Here is a 20,965-nt window from a genome sequence, read left to right on the forward strand (position 1 = left end):
TGCTATCAACACAAAATGAAATGGTAAAGTTGTCAGTGAGTGAGTTATTGGAATAAAACCAGTAGGCCTACAGGTTGAGGTGTAAAAAATAAATGTAGGCCTATGAGCGTCATTCAGATTCATTCCTCGTGAGGAAGAGCTGAAATAATTAATTTATTCTAGAATGTTATAACAAGTCGTAATATATATACTTGTAGTCCTATATGTAACTACAAAAATCTCTGTACCTGTAGGTCTATGTAGGCCTATATACCTGTATCACATGTATTTCTCGACCCCCTTCACTCAATCAACTTTATACTCTCCAGGTGTATCGTTGGGGACCCAAAAGAGTATAGTGTTGAGAATTTTCAAACAATGTGTACTGCGGTAGGCTTACCTAGTCTCTTTGAAAAGTAGGGAGTAGCTTACTAACCCTGAAAATTATCTGCAGCACTGCTTGACTCGTTGGATTACTACTCAGTAGTTGATCTTCCTAATTGCGTGAATGGCAACAAACTTTTTATACAGAGTTTTTCATGGTCCGTTGAAGAAGTTATCTGTTAAATTGTGGAATGAGCTGTTAATTACGTTTGCTATATGTGATCAACATTTGGATATAATACTGAAAAGTTCGAAAAAAGGTTGACAGATTGTAGACTTATTTTATGTATCCTTGCCATATTTGTAGTGTTGAGATACAACTAGACAATGTAAGGACCAACACATGTATTGCGATATGTTGCCTTGGCCTGTTGCTACATACGGCTGTGGTACAAATAATAAATATTTTCATGTTCACACTATTACCGGACAAATAGAAATTGTAACGACTTAGTTACAAAGAAAAATTCGGGAAATGTTTACAATCTTACAGGATATCATAATATGAAGTTCTGGTACAAGTTCTGGCATTCTCTTTAAAGTCATGTCATCATGAGGTGGAGCCGGGTCCTATGTAGGGGGAGAAGACCAATGAATTGTACAGGAAGACAATTGGTCGTTATTACAAGAAAATTTAAATGGAAGAAGAGCAGTACACCCATTTCACAGCCCTCGGGCTCTAGTTATATTCTTGCTTACATCATTTTTTCCCCCTTACTGTTTAAAGTTAGAAAAAGAGCAATAGACCCATTCACAGTTTTGATGATAAAATCTGTTGGAATATTTAGAAATGATTTTCACATTGAAAGTTTTGATTGTGTCATGCGATGGGTCAGTTACGCTGGCTTCTGGTCACTGGGCACAGGATCACATGGTGTACATATATAATCAGATGGAGACGTTTTCCACATGGACTACACACATCTGAATGATGAACGACGAGATTCACTCTTCGTGTAAACTGGAGTAAAATTACGTTGGCACAGGTGTGAAAAAATTTATTAACGTTGTTATTTATCACTTTATATCGCCTGAGTATATAGGCTTGCGGCCTTTAACACCGATCAGATAGATAATTTACCGTCCGAAGAGGTGGACAAAGTGTATACCTATTTAATTCAGCAAACACACTGTTAGGCTCTGTAGTGAAATAAACACACAACAAATTCGTGCCAATCGACCATCACGGACATAAGTATAGTGGAAATCATGTTGAAATCGGAGAGAAACACGTCACTTAGCAAAATAAGATCCGAGATCGTCTGATACAAAGCCGCATCAAGACACGGTGTACAATGGTGGGGAGTTCATATTTCACCATGAATAGATAAGGGGGCAAAATTTGAAAATGCCATGGTAATTGTGTCAAACAGAAGAGGTACGCCATTTGAACTTTTCAAACAATGGTTATTACTGTCTATTGTGACGTTGCGTAACAAGGAATGCGATCAGCGAAAATGACGCCATGAACGTCACTATATACAGCCAAGACGTCGTGTGTCAAGAAGGCGTGTCCATGCACGCGCGCCCGCTATATACGACCTCGGTTTCCAACGTCAACTCATTGTCACGTAAGGCCAATGGCCGCGTGTATCGTCGAATCACAGAAGCGCTTGATTGTTACGTTTTACGTCAAGTGACGTCAGCGTATTGTTTCTGGGGAAGCAGAGAATACGCTTGTGCCAAAAGGAGAAGGGAAAGACTTGAAACAAGTCTTACGGTGTATCCGTGGGGATAAAACTGGCTTTATATCGCAAAGAGGATTAATTATGGAGTTTAAAGATGAGGCGGAAGCGAACCCTGTACAGAAGAGGCTGAGCGTACAGACTTGTAATGTTCTTACAGAGCTCAGACAGACTGGACAGCTCTGTGACGCCGTACTCAAGGTTGACAACGAAAATTTCATGGTCCATAGAGCCATCATGTCGGCTTGCAGCCCTTACTTTAGAGCTCTCTTCACCAACGACATGTTCGGTGCAGACAAGAGAGAGGTGATTATCCCAGGTGTGTCTCCTGAAATCATGAAGATCATCATAGACTACGCCTACACCAGGGAGGCGCCCATCGGCGGGGACAATGTTGAGAAGCTCCTGCCGGCGGCCGACCAGTTCCACGTTATGGGTCTCGTCAAGGCCTGTTCCGACTATCTCATCAACCAGCTCTCTCCGGAGAATTGCGTTGGGATTCGATCCTTCTCCAAAGCTTACTTCTGTCACACACTCGAGAGGACGGCCCATAAATTCCTGATGTACAACTTCCAGGAGGTCTTCACCAGCAGCAATGAGTACCTCCAACTGACTATCGACGAGCTCGAAGACATCCTGAGCTCTGATGATCTCAATGTGCGTAACGAAGAACTTGTGTTCGAGGCAGCTCTTCGATGGATCGATTATGATCCGGAGAGGCGCAAACACAACATGGCGCGACTCCTGCGGACCATCCGACTCGGGCTGCTGTCCACGCAGTTCTTCGTAGAGACTGTCAAATCTCACAACTACGTCAAGGACAACGAGAACTGCAAGCCGCTCGTCATCGAGACACTGAAGTTTCTGTACGACCTGGACATGGATGAAGAGAAGGAGGTGGACATGTCTAACCCATTGTCTCGACCACGCGTGCCTCACGAGATCCTGTTCGTCGTGGGAGGATGGAGTGGTGGCAGTCCCACAAATGTCGTCGAGACGTACGACACCCGCGCCGACAGATGGGTGGTCTGCGATGCAGTTGACACAGGTCAGTGGCTCTATTTTTCCTTGTGTATGTTATTCATATTTTCATTCATATCTAAAGCTGTTCACACACTTGTTCATCCGTTGCTGCCCGTATGTACTCGTTCATTAGCTTATTTGAGTGGCATTTAGAAGTTGGGATGGAAATACACCAAGAAATTGTGTATCCATAAGAATGACTTATCCAGTGTACTCGTTCATTCCTAATCTCTGTACGAATGTTAACTCACTATTTGATATACTTAAATATATATATTCCTTCATTATTTGCCGTTCGTATATTCATTATTTCCTTCCTGTTTATATACCTGTTTATATACAGGTATATGTTTGTGTTCACATTCATTCCCTTTGCACAAATATTCATTCTTCCCTTGATGTCCTATAGATATTCATTCATCCCATGATGTCCTATAGATATCCATTCATCCCATGATGTCCTATAGATATTCATTCATCCCTTGATGTCCTATAGATATTCATTCATCCCTTGATGTCCTATAGATATACATTCATCCCATGATGTCCTATAGATATTCTTTCATCCCTTGATGTCCTATAGATATACATTCATCCCATGATGTCCTATAGATATTCATTCATCCCATGATGTCCTATAGATATTCATTCTTCCCATGATGTCCTATAGATATACATTCATCCCATGATGTCCTATAGATATACATTCATCCCTTGATGTCCTATAGATATTCATTCATCCCTTGATGTCCTATAGATATTCATTCATCCCTTGATGTCCTATAGATATACATTCATTCTTCGCTGTTCGTATATTCCTTAATTCCTGTTGCTGTTTATATACACCTATATTCATTCATTCTTTGCTCTTATAGTGTGTTCTCACTTATTCATGTTGCACAAAGATTCATTCATTCCTCCCTGTTCATATACACGTATGTTCAGTGATTCATTCTTCGATGTTAGTGTGTTGAAATCTATTCCTCCCTGTTCATATTCAGATATGTTCAGTGATTCATTCTTCGATGTTAGTGTGTTTAAATCCATTCCTCCCTGTTCATATACAGGTATGTTCAGTGATTCATTCTTCGATGTTAGTGTGTTTAAATCCATTCCTCTCTGTTCATATTCAGATATGTTCAGTGATTCATTCTTCGATGTTAGTGTGTTTAAATCCATTCCTCCCTGTTCATATACAGGTATGTTCAGTGATTCATTCTTCGATGTTAGTGTGTTTAAATCCATTCCTCTCTGTTCATATACACGTATGTTCAGTGATTCATTCTTCGATGTTAGTGTGTTTAAATCCATTCCTCCCTGTTCATATACAGGTATGTTCAGTGATTCATTCTTCGATGTTAGTGTGTTTAAATCCATTCCTCCCTGTTCATAGATATGAAATCATTCCATCTTTGCTGTTCATATATTTGTTCTTCCTTAAAGGAAAAGACAATTAAACTATTCGTTAGCATTATTTTATATTACATTTTCTTTGTTATTTTCTGAAAACGGAGACTTTTTTATTGTTTGATTTGCGGTGATAAAACATATTTTCTTATTCATACATGCATTTTTGTTTTTGAGACATATTACCCTATGTATCATATCAAATTACCTTTCTTTTCCCTTACCTAAAGTTGTTCATTTGGTGAAATGTATGTATGTCTCTCATCATTCAAGCCTTAACGTGGGACATATTGAAAGGTTTTAGACTGATTTCAGGCCTAAGTAAGTCGTTGTGTCGGGTCGGTCTTTTTTGAACATATTTTTGAAGATGGATTCATAAAATTTAATAATAATTGCTGAATAAGAGTATTTGAATAATTTCACAGGCTACATCTGAATGCAAATAATTTTCTTCGCTTTTATAGTTGATTGTAGAGGCTCACCGTGGCCAGCAGTGGTCAACGTGCCAGCGCGGCGCAATGACCCAGGAACCTCTGACCAATGCGGTCTCTGTGCTCATGCTGGCTTCCTCTCTGGCCGTTCATGGGAAGTCCTGTCAGCAACATGCGGTTGATCGTGGGTTTCCTCCGGGATCCACCCGGTTTCCTTCTACCACAATGCTGGCCACCGTCGCATAAGAGAAATATTCTTGAGCACGGCTTAAACACCAATATAATAAATAAATAAATAAATAACTGACTGCAATTAAGGTTTTTACGGTTTTTACCCTATTTAATATTAAGTGCCAAAACCTTTGGTATTTATCCCTGTCCGCCAAACCAAGTTGTGTCGGTGTGATAATGTAATTGTAATTAAATATTTAATAAAAGGCAAAGACATCACATGCTCAGTATATATCAGAGAAAAAGCCACCCAAAAAGTAGTTCGTTTTATTTATTTATGTTTAAAAAACCATTTGAAACATTGAATTCTATGTGGTTTTGTTTTCTAGGCATATTGTAATCTGTGACGTCTCACTAATTTGACGACTGTAGGACTTTTGTATTCAAATTGCTTTTAAATAATACAAAGCTATGGATATTATTACAGATTCGGAACTGACCTTGAAACAAACAATTTCAAGTCAAAAACGGATGTGATTTGATCGATCTCCGTTGGCTCCTATAACCAACTACCTACTGTTATTAGAAGCGGGCACTTTACTCCCTCGGAAGACAAATGAAAATATATCTAACCATTTTCCTGGACAATGTTAAATAGTCTTTCACCTGACATATACGTTGTTCTCGTATTTCCTTTCCCTTGAAGCAAAACTGAACAATCTATTCTGTCATAACAGGGCCGCGCGCTTATCACGGCACGGCAACGATGAACAGAAGAATTTACGTCATCGGCGGATTTGACGGCATGGACTACTTCAACAGTTGCCGGTGTTTTGATCCCGCCTCCAAAGAATGGTCCGAAGTGGCACCCATGAACGCCAGGCGGTTAGTCCTCTTATTTACGTATTTGGTTTCTAAACGCGAATATAAACACAATGCCTGTAGGAATGGTAGACAATGGGTACCGGTGGGTTACCGTGCAGATGCATGTCTTGTTTGATACAAAACAGAACACAATCAGACTGCTGACTCCAAATTACTCCGGTTTCCTCCATCCATGAAACTAACCCTCATTCTTAAACGTTCCCTTAAACAAATCAGCGTGCTAGCGAGCATCTCACCAATGCCGTCGCTGTTTTTTTCAAGTCCCAGCTCATGCTGCCTTCCTCTCCGGGGGTACAAGGGAAGGTCTTTCAGTAACCTGCGGATGGTCGTGGGTTTCCCCAGGGCTCTTCCTGGTTTCCTCCCACCTTAATGAACAATAATTCCTCCCAACAACAATCAAATAAATAAATGAAATAATCATTTTGTATGATTAATCTTCATGATTTAAGTATGCTAAATCTGTACGTATGAACACCGTGCAGTACAATGTTATTTCTCCTGAGTGTGGACAACTAATATTGTAAAGGCCTAATATGAATAAGAACAGTATAATATGTCACTATTGTAGATGCTATGTCAGCGTTGCCGTACTAGACGGAAAGATTTACGCTATGGGTGGGTTCGACGGTCACTTCCGGCAGAACACCGCGGAGCGATACACGCCGGAAAACAACCAGTGGAGCATGATCCAGCCGATGCACCAGCAGAGGAGTGACGCCAACGCCACCGCGCTCAACGGTCGGTACATGTTGACACATTGTGCGGTCACACTGGACAGTAAAGTTAAAAGCTGAAAAGTTTTTATTTTATTTTTAAGTCCAACACCAAAATATATTTGTGGTAAAAGCCATTCATGCAATTCATGCAATACTGACACGATTGATACATCAGTGATTAATTGGTTGGTTGGTTTTTATTATTATTATTTTTTTTGAGTGACTGATTAATTGATTGATTTCATTTGGTTTTAATTGATTTCTGTTTTATTCAACAGCCCTGTACACTCAAGAATATTTCAACTATATAATAGTGGTCATCTGGGAAAAGGTTAGCAGATACCTCGTCAGCCTATGTGATATATTCAGTTCTGTTTATCTATGTTTTGGAATGATGCTTAACGTCATACTCAAGAATTTTCAACCCAACTAGGTAACAAATTTTGAGTATAGTTAGAAAGGCTTGAACTATTTAGGTTGGAATCTGAATATCAGATTTAATTTAAACAGTCCTAATATATCAACACACCTTTCTAGATATCATATGGCCAGTTAATGACGTCCTGTGTAATTAATTGTGTGGGCTATTCGGACTCGTTTTCACGGGCTACGTTGCGTGGGCGATTCAAGGGAGCGCACTCTCATTTACAGCAATAACTAAAGTGTCGGCGAGATTGTGTCCCCTGTCATTTTTTATTATCGACACAATATGTAAGCCACCTTCAGTTGTATGAATGACAGTGATGGGTGTTTATAAATATACTCATGTTGGGTGACAAACGCTACTTCCTGCGATCTCTGCTATATTTCCGAAAGCCGGAAACGTAACTTCTGGTCTCGTGTAGCCTCGATTACTAAGAACTTCTTGGGTGTGCATTCGAAATCAACTTTGGCCAAGGGGGCCTGCATATAAGATCTGGGACTTAAGTAGTTACTTGCCTACTGGTACCGGAGGGTACTATAGGTTTACACCTCGTGCGTCAGTCCGTAATTTAGCGAGTCCATCAGTATGTCTGTACATCAAATAGCAGTTTTCTGTTTTCTCCCTAGAAAACAGTTTTCATGTTCAAGTGAAATTCGGTACATGTATTATAGATAGCTTCACTATAACGCCTTACAGATCAAATTCTTGAGCCATGTGGTCCATTTACGGCAAAATTATGGCCGTTTTTGCCCTGTTTTAGACTTTGACAGTGATCCTGACTTTTTCCAAAAGAGTTTGTCATACTGAATGGCAAGCTGATAGCATATGTAGCCCCATATGCTACTGATATAAGATAACCAAATCTGACCGTTTTGTCCTGTTATGGACGGCTTTTCGCATATCATTTTTTAAAGAACAGTTGATTATTCCGAAATCAAACTTAGTGCACGTTACAGATCGAGTTGTAGTTATGGGTAGTTTCTTCTATTTCAACAAAGGTATGGTCGTTTTTCTTTTGGTAAAGGACGTTTATTATGTAGCTGGACGGAACTTGTATCAGAACAAAACATAATAAGACGAACACACAGTTTCTCTGCCAAACAACTACTCATCCTTTGTTAGACCGAATTTCTTTACATACAGTGGGGAGGACATAGCCGTTCCCAGGCTTCACCACGCACATTGTTGGTAATTAAATCTAACCAGGAAGCTAGCTTTCAACACATTGTGAATTTATAGACAGCATAAAAATGACATCAAAGTGACCAGTCTTGACTGAACCACATCTGAGGAAGGCAAGCTCTAATAGTGATCACAGCTGGGCTGCGTCTAGACGGCACCCAGTCACCGTGGCAAATCTCACCACCAAATGTCACAACATTATTAAGAATAGGTAAACACTGAAAGCACTTATAATGCATAATGGTTTATCATCATCACTGAATTGCATTAAAACATATGTGTATGATATGCCCGCTTAATGACAATGGGGTGATGAACACAGCAGCAAATGATGAAAACAAAATGAGCGTGGAGCTGTAGCAAATACATGATCATGTACACATTTATGGTCTCGAGTTCTACGGGATCGAATTTTACGCAATGAGCAATGGTCAGATGAAAAAGATACTATAAGGTTGATACACGCAATATGTATACATTATTGGGGTCAAACTACACGCTCCGGCTGTACGTGGGAAGGACTGTCAGCAACCAGTGGGTGGCCATGGGTTTCCTCCAGGCTCTGCCCGGTTTCCTCCGGAAATGCTGTTCGCCGTCGTAGAAGTGAAATATTCTTGAGTACGCGTAAAACACCAATCAAATAAATAAATAAATAAATGATTAAGCTAAACTACACGACCCAAATCCCTACAGCACAATAGAAGAACAAGTCACAGTCACTTTGCTAGCTTCGGTGTTCAATCGAATGGGCTTCACCCAAAAAACATTACGTTGTGGTGGGAGTATATATGATATGTTAAAGAAAATGCAGTATTCCCAGAATGTATTTATAAAGTCGTTGAAGACCACCTAATTTACTGTGCATAAATTTGATTGGCTGTGTTCTTTACGCGCATTCTCATAATAGCAGAGAGTGTATCTCGTGCTTGCAGTCACACTTTTTGGCATTGCTATGAAGAAACCACGGCGGGCATATCTCATCATGCGATCCGTTCGTTGTTTCCTCGAAAAGCGGATACTGTTACTATCAATGACCGCCATATGGCGCTCGGAGCTAATTCGCTCCAGGTGCTTTATGCCTGGGCGTTGTCACCCTCTTCTTGATGTGCGGTACATGACTTTTGTCTTCTAGGTTCAGTATATCTTTTCTTGACATCCAGTAAAGTAAAAATGTTCTTGAGAGCCTTAAGTGAATAGAATGAATATCTATACGTTAGAACGTGATCCCAGACATTCAATGGGAGACCTGCGTTGTTGTTGTTTTGTGTTTACTGGTAGTGATGTACTCGTGCTTAGCAATGGCGTGCCTTATTCAAATGCACATTTGCAGTCGCAGCTTACATGTGACCGCACCTCGACCATTTTTTCTTCTTGTATTATACAACCGTTCTTTTTTCTTCAGGTGTTATTTACATTTGCGGAGGTTTTAACGGTCAGGAATGCCTAAACACTGCGGAAGTATTCGATCCAGCAACCAATCAGTGGACAATCATCGCGCCAATGCGGAACAGGCGCAGTGGCGTCAGCGTCATCTCATACCGAGGCTCTGTCTACGCCCTCGGCGGGTTTAACGAATCACCCGAATGAACACAGGAGAAAAGTATAACCCTGCCGCCAATGCCTGGCAAACAATTCCCGAGATGTATAACCCAAGAAGCAACTTCGCTGTTGAGGTACGAACAGAGACTTTAACAAGAGTCTATACTCTAAGCACATTAATTATCTGCATGTCCATATTTTTATCATAATGACATGATCTAGGCATTTAAAAATTTCTTTTTACTTTCTGCGTACGACTTGTGCTGCATTTGGACTCCCCTGGGTTTTTATTATAAAATAAGTGATTACATGACAGAAAAAGGTTCGAAGGTGTTAAGCGTTAGTTATATGGATTTTAATTTTGTTGCCTTCTGATTGTTACAGTTTGAAAGGGAAAACCAGTCTGTGTGACATGGTTCTTATTGTGTTCCACGTCATCACTTTAGGACCTGAAAACATGAACAAGAAGTATTGCTTTTTTTGTCTTTAAGTTTCTTTACCACTTGATCAGAATGTACCCAAAAATTTGGAATGCCATAGCTTTGTTCAAGAACATATCAAAATCTGGTTTATTCATCCTGAGTACAGCTGGACCTTCTTCTGTGTATACCAGTCCTATCCACTTTAAACCCATACTGAAACGAAAAATCGGTTAAAAATGTCATCGTACTGACCAACAATCGGGTGAACATGTCATCTTATTGACCAAAGATTGGGTTAAACATGTTACTTTATTGACCAAAGATTTGTTAAACATGTCATCTTATTTACCAAAGATTGGTTAAACATGTCATCGTATTGACCAAAGATTGGTTAAACATGTCATCTTATTGACCAAAGATTGGTTAAACATGTCACCTTATTGACCAAAGATTGGTTAAACATGTCATCTTATTGAGCAAAATCGATTTAAACATTTCAGCGTATTGACCAAAAATCTGTTGAACATTTCACCTTATTGATGTATGTAAGAACTGCGACATATTAATTAATTTATCCCAAATTCAGTCTGTATTCCTCTATCATCTTATACCCTTCCTGAGGCTGCATTACAGCTTGGGTACAGTTTTAAATTTCAGCATTTCTTTCGTTGAGAACCCGCGGATGGTCGTGAGTGTCACCCGGGCTCTGTACGTTTTCCCCCACCATAGTGCTGGCTGCGGTCGCATAAGTGAAATATTCCACGTGAAACACCCAGTCAAATAAATAAATAAATTTTTTGTTGGGTGTTAGTGTTATGAAACGATTTGCTTTGCTCGCAGAGACCTCTGGTGAATTGAGTCGTACACCGACAATTTTTAGTCATAGTTCTGTCAGTCAGGCTGAGTTAGTTACAGCACTGCATATTTCGAAATGGTCTCCAAACCAGAGTCAATGGCTTACCGGGGCCTCCGGGGCGAGGGGGTTAGCACGCCAGCGCAGCGCAATGAACCATTCGCCTGCTACCAATGCGGTCCTCCACTGAGAGGTTAAGTCCAGCTCATACTGGCTTCCTCTCCGGACGTACGTGGGAAGGTCTGCTGACATCCTGCAGATGGTGGTGAATTTACCCCGGGTTCTGCCATGTTTCCTCTCACCATGTTGCTGGCCGCCGTCGTATAAGTGAAATATTCTTGAGTACGGCATAAAACGCCAATCAAATAAATAAATAAACAAATACAAAAAGGCATTCATGGTATTTTGGTTTGTTGGCGATTATCATTACTCGTCCTGAACAGCCTAGCTACATTCTTTATTCATTCACTCGAAATAGTCCTCTAACCAGATTCTTGGTATTTTTGTGTGTTGGAGACTATCATCGCACGCTGTGAACCGACTAACTACATCCATTATTCACTCACGTTGTTATGACAGTGTCTTCGAGATATATCAGCACGATCCTCTGTATTATCCCTTTCTTTTAAATGCCAAGCCCTATTTTTAGATGAACATGTCTAGTTTGGAGTGGAGGCCTAGATATTAGTTCAAAAGACATCACATTTGAACTTCCTGGTATCCCTTAAGCATTGCGTATGCTAGCTCTGAGATCGGTTAGCCATGTTCCCAGCTTAGTTTCCTCATAAACTGTATTTCTGAAAGCTAACCTGGGAAGAAATGATACAGATATCAGATCTGTGAATATGCTAGTATTTTTTTCTGTCCACCGTTGTGATTCTGACATAAAGAGATACAGAATCGTTTCTGATTGGCTGGTGAAAGAGATAGACAAGTCCACGCTATGTCCAGCCTAGGTTGAATTTCATGAATGGCAGATTTATTCAAGCGTAACCAAGGCATGAGGGTTTAACCCAGGAAACCTTATTTCCACTGTCAGTCAATCAGCGTCGATTCTGTATCACTTTAAGACAAAGACAATTTTGTATAGCTCTTTAAATTCTTGCGTAGAATGAGTAATTATGGTTCAACCAATGACAGTTTCTGTTCTATCTTTCCAACAGGTTATCGATGACATGATCTTCGCGATTGGTGGATTTAACGGGGTCATAACGTTGAGTGCTATGACTCCACATCTGACGAATGGTAAGTCACTTATAGGTCTTATTACATCCGCGCCAACGAGGTTACGTTTTCTGTCCATACGCTGTGGATCGGCATCCGGATCCAGGATTTTTTAAACGATTTTCCACCACTCACACAGGGGTCAGAATTGGAGAGTATTGTCCCTTTGTCTGAAGTGTGGTAATTTGTACTTTTAACTGAAGCTGCGGTTGACTTCCAGTTGCATTTGTGGCTACTGCGCTGGGCTTCCCATACTAAATCCAACTATCGTCGATACTTGCAATGCAATGGTCTTAGTGACAACGATGACATTTTCCACACGTATTTAGTGGGTCATACTTTGAAGCTTTTGATCATCTATAGGTAGATCTCCTTTGATTCTTCACACCACACATTCAGAAGTCCAAAAAAACCGTAAAACGATAAAAATCAACCATAGTAGAAAAAAATGTTAAGTGTATATTTCCCGAGAAAGAAGGGCAATCTTTTTGCTTCAGTCGAACAGTGTAATTCAACCGCGCGGATTGCAAATTACTGAGCGCATGACTAAACTCTTCAACCAAACTGCCTATTTTGAAAAAAAAAAAAAATCCTCAAAACGAGATTGCCATTAAAGTGCTACTGTCGTCGTATCAAAATTGGCAGCAGGTTCTGTTCTGTTTAGGGATCATCTATAAGGTCGAACTATATAAGTGAATTTGAAAATTGCGGCCGTTAAAAGCGGGACATCATAACAGTAAGGACAAAACAGTAGCCGTCTACAATGAACTGTGGCCTTTGCATTTCTGTACGTTCAACAGTTACAAGTACAGTTAAAAGTACAATCACAAGTTTCAAATGTTTTTTTATCAGATAAAAACCGAAAGAATAAAGAAACGCGAGGCACTCGTTAAATAAGCCTGCTATCACTACCACCCACCACTTCCCATCTCTACTTTCTACTCAATACTGTCCGCATACCACGACTATTTCTCACACACTAACACCCACTCACTAAAACTGCTTTTCATCCACCACCTCCCACAACCCACAAACTATTTCTCACACACTAACACCCACTCACTAAAACTGCTTTTCATCCACCACCTCCCACAACCCACAAACTATCACCCACACTCACAAGTTCCCACCACAACTTCAGCCTCCCACCACCACTACTTCTTATCTACAAACAACGCCCATCCATAACTTTCTCCCTCCCACCACCACTACTTCTTATCCACAACAACGCCCATCCATAACTTTCCCCTCCCATCACCACTACTTCTTATCGACAAACAACGCCCAGCCATAACTTTCCCCTCCCATCACCTCTACTTCTTATCCACAAACAACGCCCATCCATAACTTCCCCCTCCCACCACCACTACTTCTTATCCACAAACAATACCCATCCATAACTTCCCCCTCCCACCACGACTACTTCTTATTCACAAACAACGCCCATTCATAATTTCCCCTCCCATCACCACTACTCTTATCGACAAACAACGCCCATCCATAATTTCCCCTCCCACCACGACTACTTCTTATCCACAAACAATACCCATCCATAACTTCCCCATCCCACCACCACTACTTCTTATCCACAAACAATGTCCATCCATAACTTTCCCCTCGCACCACCACTACTTCTTATCAACAAACAACTCCCATCCATAACTTCCCCTCGCACCACAACTACTTTTTATCCACAAACAATGCCCATCCATAATTTCCCCATCCCACCACGACTACTTCTTATCCACAAACAACACCCATCCAAAACTTCCCCCACTCACCATGACTACTTCTTATCCACAACAATGCCCATCCATCACTTCCCCCTCCCACCACGACTACGTCTTATCCACAAACAACGCCCATCCATAAGTTCCCCTCCCACCACCACTACTTCTTATCCACAAACAATGCCCATCCATAAATTCCTCCTCTCACTACGACTACTTCTTACCCACAAACAACGCCCATCCATAACTTCCACCTCCCACCACTACTACCCCTTTTTCACAAACAACGCCCATCCATAACTTCCCTTCCCACCACCACTACTTCTCCAACAACCACTACTTCTTTTTTAAAAACAACGCCCATCATAACTTTCCCCTCCCACCACCACTACTTCTTATCCACAAACAACACCATCCATAACTTCCCCCTTCCTCACCACCACTACTTCTCCTACCACGACTACTTCTTATCCACAAACAACACCATCCATAACTTCCCCTTCTCACCACGACTACTTCTCCCACCACGACTACTTCTTATCCACATACAACACCCATCCATTACTTTCCCTCGCACCACAACTACTTCTTATCCACAAACAACGCCCATCCATAACTTCCCTCTCCCACCACCACTACTTCTTATCCACAAACAACGCCCATCCATAACTTCCCTCTCCCACCACCACTACTTCTTATCCACAAACAACGCCCATCCATAACTTCCCTCTCCCACCACCACTACTTCTTATCGACAAACAACGCCCATCCATAACTTCCCTCCTCCCCACCCACTACTTCTTATCCACAAACAACGCCCATCCTTAACTTCCCTCTCCCACCACCACTACTTCTTATTGACAAACAACGCCCATCCATAACTTCCCTCTCCCACCACCACTACTTCTTATTCACAAACAGCGCTCATCCATAATTTCCCCCTCCCATCACCACTACTTCTTATCCACAAACAAAGCCATCCATTACTTCCCTTCGTACCACCACTACTTCTGATCGCAAAACAACGCCCATCCATAACTTCCTCCTCCCACCACCACTACTTCTTATCCACAAACAACACCCATCCATAACTTCCTCCTCCCACCAGGACTACTTCTTATCCACAAACAATGCCTATCCATAACTTCCCCCTCCCACTACCACTACTTCTTATTCACAAACAACGCCCATCCATAACTTCCCCCTCCCACCACCACTACTTCTTATCCACAAACAACGCCCATCCATAACTTTCCCCTCCCACCACCACTACTTCTTATCCACAAACAATACTCATCCATAACTTCCCCTCCCACCACCACTACTTCTTATCCACAAACAACGCCCATACATAACTTCCCCCTTTCACCACCACTACTTCTTATCGACAAACAACACCCATCCATAATTTTCCCCCTCCCATCACGTCTACTTCTTATCCACAAATAACGCCCAGCCATAACTTCCCCCTCCCACCACCACTACTTCTTATCCACAAACAATACCCATCCATAACTTCCCCCTCCACCACGACTACTTCTTATCCACAAACAACGCCATTCATAATTTCCCCCTCCATCACCACTACTTCTTATCCACAAACAACGCCCATCCATAATTTCCCCTCCCACCACCACTACTTCTTATCCACAAACAATACCCATGAATAACTTCCCCCTCCCATCACCACTACTTCTTATCCACAAACAACGCCCATCCATAACTTCCCCCTTCCACCCCTACTACTTCTTATCCACAAACAACGCCCATCCATAACTTCCCCCTTTCACCACCACTACTTCTTATCGACAAACAACACCCATCCATAACTTCCCCCTCCCACCACGACTACTTCTTATCCACAAACAACGCCCATTCATAATTTCCCCCTCCCATCACCACTACTTCTTATCCACAAACAACGCCCATCCATAATTTCCCCTCCCACCACCACTACTTCTTATCCACAAACAATACCCATCCATAACTCCCCCCTCTCACCACCACTACTTCTTATCCACAAACAACGCCCATCCATAACTTCCCCTCCCATCACCACTACTTCTTATCCATTAACAACGCCCATTCATAATTTCCCCCTCCCATCACCACTACTTCTTATCCACAAACAACGCCCATCCATAATTTCCTCTCCCACTACCACTACTTCTTATCCACAAACAACGCCCATCCATAACTTACCCCTCTCACCACCACTACTTCTTATTCACAAACAACGCGCATTCATAATTTCCCCCTCCCACCACCACTACTTCTAATCCACAAACAACACCCATCCATAACTTCCCCCTCCCACCACAACTACTTTTAATCCACTACCACACATCACTACTTTCTGTTCACAACCACCCACCCGCCCACTCCTACTTCTCACACACTACCATCTACCCCCCAGTGCCACCCACTATGTTGATAGCACAAATTCTGATGAAACTCTCGTTTGACCCGTGTATGTTAAACACATGCTCCTGTGCAATTTTTACAACAACTTCATACTTTTATGGCCTCTGTGGATCAACAAAATTCAGTATCTGAAACACTCCCTCTGACTGATCTCCTGTTTGCCTCAATATAAAACCTGATTTTAATTCAGAACAAACTAATGGAAAGGGTATCTACAGAGTGTTAGATACCTGCATGTAGAAACTTCAAGTACCTGTCTGCTTCAAGTGCCTGATTTCAGTTCAGACATGTAATTTAATATTCGTCTTACGCACATCAATTAACGCACTCTTTTAAAAAGGTGACAAAAAGAAACACGGAAATAGACAAGAAAAAGGAGATTAGGCTTGTTTGCGGTTAAGTTGCCACGGGGGTTGTAGGCCAAACCCCTCTAGCTTTGGTGCTGTGTTATTTTTTTGCTCTCTCTGCTCTCTCGTGGCGGGTTGAGACGGTGCAGGACTGTTTTACGTTCTTAATTGAGCGGTGGAATTCAGATCTGTGATACGAGAGACGACGACATTAAACGCCTGGGTCGGGCCTCCCGGCTATTAACCGAGACGTCTGTAATAGGGAGCTTAACACCTTCTGTATATGAAGATTAGCCCCCACAAAGCAGCCTTGAGAACACTCCCCCTTAACGTCAGGGCTGATTAAAGACGATGGCTTTCTGCGATAGGAAGGGCTGTCTGGATTGTATATGCGTCAGTAAGCCAGACTGCACGTCAAGTAATTGTCAAGAACACTAGGAAGAAACCTTCAATATATTGTTGCAAAAACCAACTGCTATTTTATTCCCTGGGGATAGCTTATGTACGAGTGATTCCGATTGCTATAGCCCAACACTCAAAAAATTAATCTGTTGTAGAAACTCTGTTGTCTGAGTGATGCTAGAATGTATTCTGTTATTGCAGCAGATGGTTGCGTTAAATGTCACACACGTATTCTATTAATTCAACACACAAGATTCTATTAGACTAACAGAATATTATGTTGAATATGACAGAATATTGTGTTATAATAACAGAATACATTCTAACATCACTCAGGCAACAGACTTTGTGTTATAATTAGCAGATACATTTTAGATCGAATGAATGAACGATTATGGGTTACGGTTTCACCTACCCGCGGTAAATGAGATAACTAAATAAAAACAAAATGTATAAGGTCACACACACATGCAGTTGCCTATGCACTTCGCATTAAGTGAAGTTTCTCTTTGTTCTTAAATGAATACACCTGACGATGGACTTGGCAAATTTGCAGAGCGTTGTCACAATGACCATAATGCCAATAGCAAGACCTGCTGTAGGGTAGAAGCTTAATCCCCCGTTAAATTTGGGACCAGAGGTTAAAAAACGCGATACTCCATTGACGCATAAGTTTGCATCAAATTTTAGTGTTATCTCGATCGACAGATTTGTCCATATGCTTTTTGCTGAAAAAAATAATTGTGTTTCTTATCTCCGAGTAAAATAGCTTTTCAATTTCACTTTTCAATCATGCCGCCTACACCCTTTTAAGCACAAACTTGTAATATACACTTATTTGAATAGTGGCTTATATCATACACTGGAATTTTTCATAAATACCATGGCGGCCATGTTATATAATGTGTGCCCGGTGGACGCAGGACAAAGTTGGCTGGGAACCACAGCACTTCTCGGGTTTCCTCTCACTGAATGTCACGTCTGATGCTAGATTCGAACTCACGATTCGCTTTTCTCTAAGATGGATTAAAGAATACCGGACATAAAAGGGATATTATTTTCCTTCTGATGATAAAATGTGAACAGTGGTTGGGGTCATCGAAATCTGAGCTGTACTTCTTTAATTATATTGTAGGTGTTTTGTGTACAGAGTAAAGCCTTGTCATGTTGAACGATTTCTTTTCGCACAAGGGCTCCAACCAGTGACGGCTTTTATTCAGGTTTCCGTGGGGAAAAAACACCAGCTTTGGCTAGGCCTTTGGCTTGGGTCATCAGGTACATTCCAATATAGCCCGCTTCCTTATCTACGACTGGGTTTATCGCCAGACTGACGAGGTTAGCGCGCGCCGCTGCAGGCCCGGCTCCCCGTTGGGCCGGAATCTCGTTAGCGAACCACTACTTTTGAGTAAGACCCTCGCCAAAGCTGTAGACTGATACGTGATGATTGGTAAATAGCCCACAAATGTTCACACCGTCTCGACTTGTCTTGATTTGTCCCTTTGATGCGGCGTTAGGTTCCAAATGAGCTGTGCATTTTTTTGGCCGGATCCCAAATCTCCTCGTCCTTCCAGAAAGCAGCGTCTGGGACGCAAAACTGTTTACTGTGACTTTGGAGGTCGATGTATTTTGTCTACAAGTCCGTATCCGTTTCCAGACAACATTGCGAATTTTAACACCGGTTGGTGTGGTCCTCAAAATCCAACACTCTTTTGCGTAACGGCATGGGAACCAAGGTTCAGCTTCAATTGGCAAAATGTTATCCTGTGATATTTCCAGACACTGTGTCTTCTTAATAATACACCAACCTCATTCTGTATAAGGTTCAAACAGGTTCACAATATCGTCCTCTTTTGAAATGGCCAAACTAAATCGGTTAAATTTTTTATTCATCGGTAATTATAATGCATCATTATTTCTTATACAGAGGTTCGTTAGCATGGACAATTACAAGAGTTAACAATGTTCAGAAAACAATACAAACATTCAGAAAAATATTAAAAAAGGTATAGAAACATCTTAGAGAAGAGAAGCAAAGGTAAAATCTTGCAGCAAACCATGCTTTGCTGCAACACTGATACACCAAAAAAATAATCTGTTCATTTTATCTGAAAGTCTGTTGTCTGAGGCATACTACAATGTATTCTGTTGTAAGATAATACTATGTCGTATTCAACATAATATTCTGTTAGTCTAATGCGATTTTATGTCGATAGTGTACTATATTTAACCGAATAATCTGCGACCAAAACAGAATACATTCTGCCATCATTCAGACAACAAACCTTCGTTTAAATTTAACAGATTGTTTTTTTAGAGTAAAAGTATAGAAATTATACACTAGTAGAATAAATAACAATGACGTCACTGTCGTAAGGCATTTTGGGATGTGTAGTGGGATTGACAATATGAGGTCAGTTTGTTAACTTCCGCAGTTCTGATTAAATCCAACTGCTGCATTGTTTTGTATATTGCCAAGAAAGTCATGGAAACAGTTTACACAAAAGGTTTTCCCAGACATGGCTAGAGTCCTGGAAAACCTATACATAGAAAGAACTAAAGTAGCAGCTTAAGATTATAAGAGACGAATCACCAGAACATCTCTGAATGGTCAGTCCACAAATATAATCTGGACATGCAAATGTGATTAATAAAACAATAAAAGTTTGATACGTTGCTTTATGTTACAAAGAAAGAAAAAATCCCTTGTAGTCAGCTCTATAGACATTTTGGAAAAATAGCGGCTGATCCGCTTGACTTCATCGTTCGTGACATTTTTGTGACGTTGCAAACTTTGTGATATGATGTCATAACTTGCTGTGCAAAAGGAAAGGTACCGTGACGTGACGCACAGATAGATCGGTGCAAAGAATTTTATGTCGTTGTATATGACGTCATGCGAGACTTAGGTCTGTACGCTACTTCAAATGTCATAACGCATAGCGCGCACATAGACCAGTTCCGCAAAGCCATTTCTTGTTCTGTGCCCAGTTGTTCTGAGGTGTAATAGGACTTAAGCCCGGTATTAACTTTAGTTTGGACTAAAGTGTAATTTACTTTGTATTAGGATGAGACTTGTATTAATATTTACGGCTGGCTTAACGCTACAAATCTCACGTGGTCTGACGCCTAGCAATCCGTTTTCTTTTTTTTTTTCACTTCCTCTCCGACCGCACGTGGGAAGGTCTTTCAGCAACCTGCGGGTGGTCGTGGGCTTCCCCCTGGATCTTCCCGGTTTCCTCAGACTATAATGCTGTCCACCGTCGTATAAGTGAAGTATTCTTGAGTACGTCGTAGAACACCAATGAAATAGATAAATAAATGAAAGAAGGCCCCATACAAAACAGAACTCCTTTTCTTATCAGAGGCAATCATGGTTAAGGATTTGTCTCTTCTGTTTGCAGGTATGACGCAACCGATATGAACATATACCGGAGTGCTTTGAGCGCATGCGTAGTAACAGGACTTCCGAATGTGCGGGATTACATCCACAAAAACCGCGAGAGTAAAGAAGAGAGCGCAAAGAGGAGGAAGACCTAGACATCCGTCTCTTTCCACATGCTTACTGTTTTGTTTAGAATTTATTTGTGATATAGGAAGATGTATAGAATTATAGGCTAAATATTGCATCTTTTGAAATATTTTATCACTTGCTTTTAGAATATATTGTACAGTTTTAGGTCCGTCAGAAATGAAACAAATATTTCTAATGCGAACTTAGTGTAGTGCTCATGGATAAC

At 41.1% G+C, this 20,965-nt stretch overlaps 1 protein-coding gene across 1 annotated transcript; it reads left to right on the top strand.

Moving 5' to 3' along the window:
- The first annotated feature begins 2,132 nt into the window (after positions 1-2,132).
- LOC135478227 (kelch-like protein 10) lies at positions 2,133-20,765 on the top strand. Its single transcript, XM_064758499.1, is given in 8 exon segments — positions 2,133-3,096; positions 5,818-5,965; positions 6,534-6,703; positions 9,690-9,857; positions 9,860-9,960; positions 12,265-12,307; positions 12,310-12,346; positions 20,630-20,765. Coding segments are annotated over 8 exon segments (1,767 nt in total).
- The last annotated feature ends 200 nt before the right edge of the window (positions 20,766-20,965 follow it).

Source organism: Liolophura sinensis, chromosome 11, assembly GCF_032854445.1.
Source record: "Liolophura sinensis isolate JHLJ2023 chromosome 11, CUHK_Ljap_v2, whole genome shotgun sequence".
NCBI lineage: Eukaryota > Metazoa > Mollusca > Polyplacophora > Chitonida > Chitonidae > Liolophura > Liolophura sinensis.